We start from the raw sequence: 7,171 nt of genomic DNA, 5'->3' as shown, positions 1-7,171 counted from the left end.
ATGTGCGTTGATCAATTCCTGCGTCAAACATCATCTCCAAAACTGCCTTTCTCCAAGACTTTCAGTTTCACGTATGGCTCAGGAGCATTTACAGAAACATGAGCGAAACTAGATGATCGTTACCACATGTGCAAGCTCCAGTCACAGGGCTCACCTGATGATAACGTCTAGGTGTGCAATGATGTGGTCGAGATTCTCTAGTACAGATGTATATCATGATGTTGCTGTGCGAAGGAAAAGGCATATGTGAATGCGAAAGTAGTAATGAAAGGAGTATCTTACATACAATGCTCACAACTTCCTTCACTAACCCGCTCTGCATTCGCTGATATTCATGCGTAGCCTCTTGATGGTCCATGGAAAGTGCTTTTAGCTTCTTGGTCGTAAAGTAGACTCCGCTCTTGACAGTCCCGAGTTCAATATATTTGTTGTTCCGCATGATGGCTTTCGCATCCTGATAGGTATGTGGGCTCATGGCAATCTCACAGTACGGGAAGCTTACATTCTTCAGTCAACCTGAAGCAGTATCTTGCCGGTCGCACGATGTTCAGCATCAAGACCATCCCAGATCTGAGAAAACGTCAGCCCTGTTCGCCATCATTCTGATAGACATAATATGAACCTCCACAAGTTTATCTGCCAGAACTTACAGACGCTCGTCATAGTCAGGCTTGATCGCGTAATTATGATTTTCGAGTTCTTCAAGATCTAGCGTTGACTCTACCATTTCACCATATTTGACGAGATTCTCGTTGACAGCCTGGTAATAGCAGGTGTTAGAGGGAGCGGTGATGATGTAATTCGACGAAACTATGACATGCGCACCTGGAAAGGCTTGATATAAATTTCATCGATAAGCTCCTTGTGCTCCTTGTGTTTGTACTGGACACCTTCGAGAGTCTCGAGAAAACCAGGCAGCTAGTTGGGTAAAGTAAATAACACTGAGGGCCAGGAATTGAAGCAAAGTACCTTGAGGATCACTTGATATACGCTCACAACATCCTCAAGAGATGCGATAGATTTCTTGAATCGTTTGCTTAGTCGGTGGAGGTCAGGCATTAGCTTCAAGTAGTCATCCTGCGGAATGAAAATAAATGACGCCCTTGACAAAGGGTATTGTACTAACCTGCAGTTTTCTCCGAGAAGATCCATCATCCACAAATGTCTCCACAAGGTCTTGCCGTTTACTTGCAAGGCTAAAGTTTTGTTACGTCAAGTGGAGTAAGAAACGGGCATACGTGTTTCGTGCAGATTTACCAAGGGTTGCTTAAGCCATGTCCCGAGAAGCCTAGTTCATTGAGCAGTCTTGCATTTATTTAGCAGACCAAGGAGGGTTGCATGTTTATTGATACTTCCCTACAGGGCGACCGTTAGCAGGGAAGATATCAGTATGAACTGCATCTTGAATGACTTACAGCACTCCCAGGGGCGTCAATCAGATTCAGTGCACGCAATGCACTAGCATCCAAGCGCATACATCGTGCTAGATCGTGTGTCCGTAACTTGTATGCCCCGTGATTGGAAGGATCAGAAAGGAGAGAAAGATAGCTGATCGAGGCAGAAGGTGCAGACAGGGCTGAAGGAAGGGAGAGCTCAGCTAGATGATATTGTGAGTGTTGCTTGAGCAGTTAAGATATCAAAACCCACGAATCGAAGCAGCAGAGTCTGAATCCGTTTCTGAGTCGATCGTTGATTTTTAACGTCGTCTTGGACATGTTTTGGAGTAAACTCGCCTACTAGTAGGACCTGGAATTAGATGGACTTAAGAAACTGCATGAATGTTGACTTACTTGGTTTACGTTCAGTCACAACCACAACACACCTCTCGAACACGGCTTTTAGCTTGCTCAAGTCGAGGTCGCGGTCTGTTGTTCCAGTGGGAATAATGGCTTCTTTGACTGAAAGTCGTATGAACAAGAGACTATTCAACCAGTGTGAGGAGATAGCGATGACGGTCTGCAACTAAGTACACCCACCTCAAGGTTCGAGAAAAGATCGTTGTCAATGCAGTCAGCAACTCCGAACTCCCTCACACTGGTATCCGCGAAGACAATGCCGATTGACTTGGTCTTGGCTTTGTTCGTGACTGAAGATGATGATACTTTGACAGCTAAAACGATAGGTGCCGATGTAACATCGGAGCTGACAAAGAGAAGGTCTTCAACAGCTTGGAGATTTCCAGGTGATGCCTTTCGAATGGTTAATTATGGCTATAAAGACAAGACATTACTTACTCACCTCCGATGTTTCCAAAATGAATTTGGAAGCTTTCCTTCCCTGCCCAGGTGCGGGCACCAATATTTCTACGCATAGCTGTTTAGATGTAAGGGTATCTCGCAAAAATGGGCGAGCCAGGGTATGGCTGGCCTGCAGTGAGCGTGACACTCGGAAGACCACCAGCCTTGCCTCCAGCACCTAGACACTTGAGGACGGAGTTGGTACGAAAGACGTGTGTTGCGACATAGTGAGCATCCTGCCCGTGGACAGAGTAGTAGTCTGTGCGATCAAATAGACGGATCGTTCCAGTTTCAGGAGATTTCTTTGGGAGTTTGGAAAAGAATGCAACGAAACTGGGGTCAGAGGCTGGTCTCAGGTCAGAGTTAAAATTCTATGGTCGAGCAATCAAAGACTCACTCAGTTCATGCTCTGCATCCTTTTCCTTCCCACACATGCCAAGAGCCACGCTACTAAATTTTGACCTGATAACACAAGGAAGAAGCAAAAGACGTGTTGCGTCACATGTATTGAAAAATTGCTCCCGCCAAATCTGCTGCCATTTCACGACTTCGTTCATTATGTAATTCAGCGTTGTTCAACTTCAGTCCCAGCAATGTTTCAATGTGAAATTCTCCCCTGTGCAGAAACGAGGAATTCACATCTCGACTCGATCGAGTAGTACCATAGAAGCAATGGTGATCATAGATACCTGTTAACTGGTCAATAATAGCCAGCTTGTACGGAAAGTTGTTCATGTGGCACAACGAAAGATAATTCCACATACTAAAAGTCATTAATTATCTATCTTGTTCCTTCCTAGTACAGAATCGTTATTGATCAGTGTTCTCATAATAGACTTAGGACTCGCGCACACGGGCATTATCGGTATTGTATCAGATTGCGGCACGTAAACATACCAAATCTGACGTAAAATCCATCAATACCAAATCTAAAGTCTGATTCGTCCGGTAAAAACCATATGATGCCACCCCTATGAATTTCATGTACATTAGTAGATGACTTGCCATGGTCTTCTCGGCAATTTCACCGAGTACTAGAGCAGGCACGAATCATCATACTCACCTGCACCGCAATCTTTTTCTTGTATTCCTAGAACACTGCGTCAGTAGTGTGTCCTCAGATCAAATGTAAGTACTGACCTCCTTCAATGTTGTCCCAATAGAGGGCATAGTATGCACTTGCTAGTTCGCGCTGGTAGCTACTGTGCGACAATGAACGTGACCGTCATCAGGATGGCAATGATAGGTGGAAGGCGAGGGAATGGTGGGTGCTGACCGCAGAGGATTTGCGAAGCACACGATAATTTGCCCTTGCAAAGGTGACAATCAGAGGTTGCAAATTTAAACTTGAATAGGTTGCTCCTTCGAGAAGTTTAGAGCAATCTTCACAGTAAAAAAAGACCATACCTGTTGTGAAAGCGTAACTTTACTACGCACGCTTCCAAAAATAGATACAAAACTATCAGAAGTCAGTTCCTTCATCACAACGGTTTGGGGCATACTGGCAACTAGCGTGTTCAGAACGTCATCAGTTTTACCAAGATCAACATTTTGAAACTCTGAATCGCTGCGAAGGTATCCAAGATAGCGGGGGTTGTGATACAGCGAATTGGCAGTGTGCAGAGCTAAATGGTGGCAGAGAGTTGAATGGCGATGCAGGCTCATATCGTTCCGTCACACCCGGTGGCGTAAAGACACTGTAAAAAGACCTGTGAGTGAGTGAGATCATCAGAGGGGGAGAGATGGAACAGACGTTGTCGTCACCAGCGCAAAAGATGGACGCGACTCCAGGGTTTCAATGATAGTATAATAAATGCTTGACGATTTCCCCCTTGTATGAACTGTCAATCTGCATGCATATAAGAACCACACGCACAGACCTTGTTTACAGCGATCGTGTGCTCTTCTGCGACCACGAACTCCGTCGACTCGGAAGTCGTATTCATTCCGTCCCTGAGGGGCATTATCACTCCGAAATCTGCAGCGCGTGGATTTCGTCCTCTCTGAGGGTTTGGTGACTGTTGGAGTTGTCGCAGACTTGGAGGTGATGTGTGCAAGGAAAAGGCGAAAGTAAATAAAATAAGACAGGTGAAGACGTGATAAAAAAATGCACGCACTGGTGGTGTACGTGTGCAAAGTCCAAACTCCGAGTGATTGATCTGCGCGACGGTTTACGAGACTTCAAGACGCTCGAGCTTTGGGGAGTCTGTTAATGCAGAAAACGGCGGCTGTAAACGGTATGTAGAGTCATTCATCAATATATGAGTATTGCAGTCAGATGACAGCACACCTGAATAAGGATGACAGTTTGCGCTGCCACTCTGGGTAATCATGCAAGAGCTCCTCAAACGCACGGAGCTGGTGTTATACCGACAATTTGAATGATGGTGCAAGGAACAGCCAACAAATCAACAACGATACAACCATGTGAGAAAGAATAGTCACCTTTTGCAAAAACCCCTCGACGACATCCAACTTATCCCTTCCTACGATGATCTTCTTGTCTGCGTACTCAGAGTACGCGAAGGACTTCGAGTTTCGGTTGGACGCCTGGGTGGAGGCTGGTTCGCGTGCGTGCGGATGCGTTAGAATTGAGTGATGTCGCTACTAGTATAGCGAGCGTTCAAATTGGGAATTGGGTGAATGCGTGCGTGCCCATCAGTATCGTGACATAAGCGGGTGTTAGAGACAACGGGGCTGCTTGACGGTTGTATTGAGTGCTCCAATCTCTTACGACTGCCATTTGCGAAATATTCACATTGTTTCGCTGTTCTTCCTAATCAGTCACTGAAAAATAATTTGAGCTATGGGCAAACAAAAAGCAGTGAGTAACTTACGCGTGTCACATCGATATCTACTAATTTATGTCAGGACTGTTGTCGGTGCCCAACGAAGGGGGAGGTGGAGGAAGTAGTACGATGTCAAACGATTACACTCAGGCTGAGGCGGCGGGTAGTAGTGAACAAACAGTACGTGCCTCCGCATTTTGCATCAGTTTGTGTTGACGTTCGCGATCCAAGGGAGGGCAATGCTGACGGTGGGGAGACGTTGGGTGAGATACCTAAAGGAAGGGTGAGGAAGGTGACGAGTACTATGTCTAGCGGGAAGCCCAAGTATGCGCCCTTTACGAAAAGCTTTGATCTCACCATCCTCGTTGATTAATGACGATTGTCGGATAACCTACTTGACTGTATCACAATATTTTGCATCCATTTGACGAATGCTTGATATTTTTTTAAGAAAAATTTATACTCAATCCTACAACATTGTAACAGCATGTAGCATCAGATCAAGCCTCCAATCCTAGCACGTCTCATGCCAGTGAAGACTCAGGAACAGATCAGGCTGCGAATATCGTTAAAAAAGAACGTTGATCAGTCTGACTGAGTATCGCCGCCTAGATCCCTGCAAAGTATTGATGTGAATAGTCGAAAGCGAATCTATGGCAAAACTCGAACCAATCGTAAGTTGTGTAGGCCGTATTGGTACAGTTCGTGTGTATTTTGGGCCTGTCGTGTGTTATGGGATATACATGTACTCGGATCGCCGAAGCGTTCTTTGCACGAGGGGAGTGAATGGAGTGCGGAAGAAAAGTAAGTAGTAGGTTGGGTCCAGTGCGGCTTGCTGCTGAGAATGCCTTCTACTCCGTCATGCCCTGATATCTAATGGACGTTGACCTTGAAGTTACGGTCTCAGCTAACTTTCTCTAGGTTATCGATTGCGCTACGGAAGTGGTCGATCAAATAATGGCCTGGTTTAGTTGAGAACCGATCACCTAATTTAATGGACGCTTGATTATCGACATAGATTGACACCAGGTATGTAATGTCCTCTTCTTGGGAAAGGAGTTGAGCTGCTAACGTTGGGCCTACTGATTCCACCTCACAGACGGTGTTTTTTTTGCTGGTTCCGAGATGAAAACGTAATATGCGCGGGTGACTCTGTCCTTGTCTGTATAGGATTGCCGCCTCTCCTATATGATCATCTATACCTGATCCATCGCAATATATCTTGATTTCGTCCTTATTGGTGGTGTGGTTCTTGATATCTTGTTCCCTGGACTCGGCAATGACAGTAGATTATGAGTTTCGGCCATTCGGGGGACGTCTGCTATGAGTGATGGTTTCGATAGAGGTAATGTCGAGTTGGGAGGCGTGATATAGATGGTGGAGAGATGATCGATGACGTTTGACATATTTCCTGGCAGCTTTGCGGACTGGATCACGTAGCGGATGGGACGGGGGATGTGCAGCAAGACGTACAGCGGCCTGGTAGCAGAGGTTCTGCATTCTATGTTCCATTGGTAGTAGCTTCGCGTGTACTTTTAGGGTGTCAGTAGCCGTAGAGCGCATTGCCCCCATAATACTTAATGCCGCTACTCTTTGAACTCGACCTAGTCGACGGGCCACTCCTATGGATCCGGATTGTTGCTTGTCGTCAATACCGGTGAATAGAGGGCGAAACCACAGATCGACTGCGTATAACATTTTAGGCATAGCTACTGAAAGGTATAACTGACGCATCAGTGAGAGAGGTATGCCTGTGGAAGTGGAGGAGATGCGACGCAGCTGCATAACAGAAGCTGTGCCTTTTGCGATGGCGTGAGCTACGTGGGGTTTCCATCTTAATGCTTGATCTAGGATGACTCCTAGGAACTTATGCGTTGCTATCGGAGTGATCGTAGTTCCACGAGTGCCGTCAGACCTTGCAGGCCACTGAGACTGGTCGACACGTTGGCTCGAGCTCAGAGGATCAACGCTCTCACACCCTGCGAACAGTAGGCAACGTGGGTACGCAAGGGTTAGAACGGTCGTGTTATAGTACTAATAGAAATTGTACCTTCACTGAAACAATCCAACAAAATGGATTAGTAGTCTGTGAGTGAGGACTCGGAGACATCGAGTGGCTCGGATGTGGGTAAACGACCTAGAGGC

The 7,171-nt window shown here is 46.1% G+C and overlaps 1 protein-coding gene across 1 annotated transcript; it reads right to left on the bottom strand.

Annotated features, from left to right (window-relative positions):
- Window positions 1-23: 23 nt before the first annotated feature.
- On the bottom strand, window positions 24-4,201 carry HD556DRAFT_1305223 (DNA mismatch repair protein MutS; the record flags this gene model as incomplete). Its single annotated transcript, XM_041299758.1, has 23 exons — window positions 24-108; window positions 155-195; window positions 287-444; window positions 503-570; window positions 651-760; window positions 826-918; window positions 970-1,077; window positions 1,127-1,196; window positions 1,258-1,288; window positions 1,326-1,356; window positions 1,416-1,597; window positions 1,791-1,956; window positions 1,977-2,189; window positions 2,239-2,313; window positions 2,384-2,583; window positions 2,635-2,699; window positions 2,877-2,926; window positions 3,135-3,271; window positions 3,301-3,327; window positions 3,378-3,439; window positions 3,675-3,696; window positions 3,740-3,862; window positions 4,114-4,201. 23 exons carry the CDS (start codon window positions 4,199-4,201, stop codon window positions 24-26), a joined length of 2,205 nt encoding a protein of 734 aa, XP_041164471.1.
- Between the last annotated feature and the right edge of the window lie 2,970 nt (window positions 4,202-7,171).

The sequence above is a fragment of the Suillus plorans genome (assembly GCF_016647745.1).
Source record: "Suillus plorans strain S12 chromosome Unknown HD556scaffold_9, whole genome shotgun sequence".
NCBI classification, from domain to species: Eukaryota; Fungi; Basidiomycota; class Agaricomycetes; order Boletales; family Suillaceae; genus Suillus; species Suillus plorans.
Note: the sequence above shows the minus strand (reverse complement) of the source record. Positions and strands in the feature narration are given on the sequence as shown.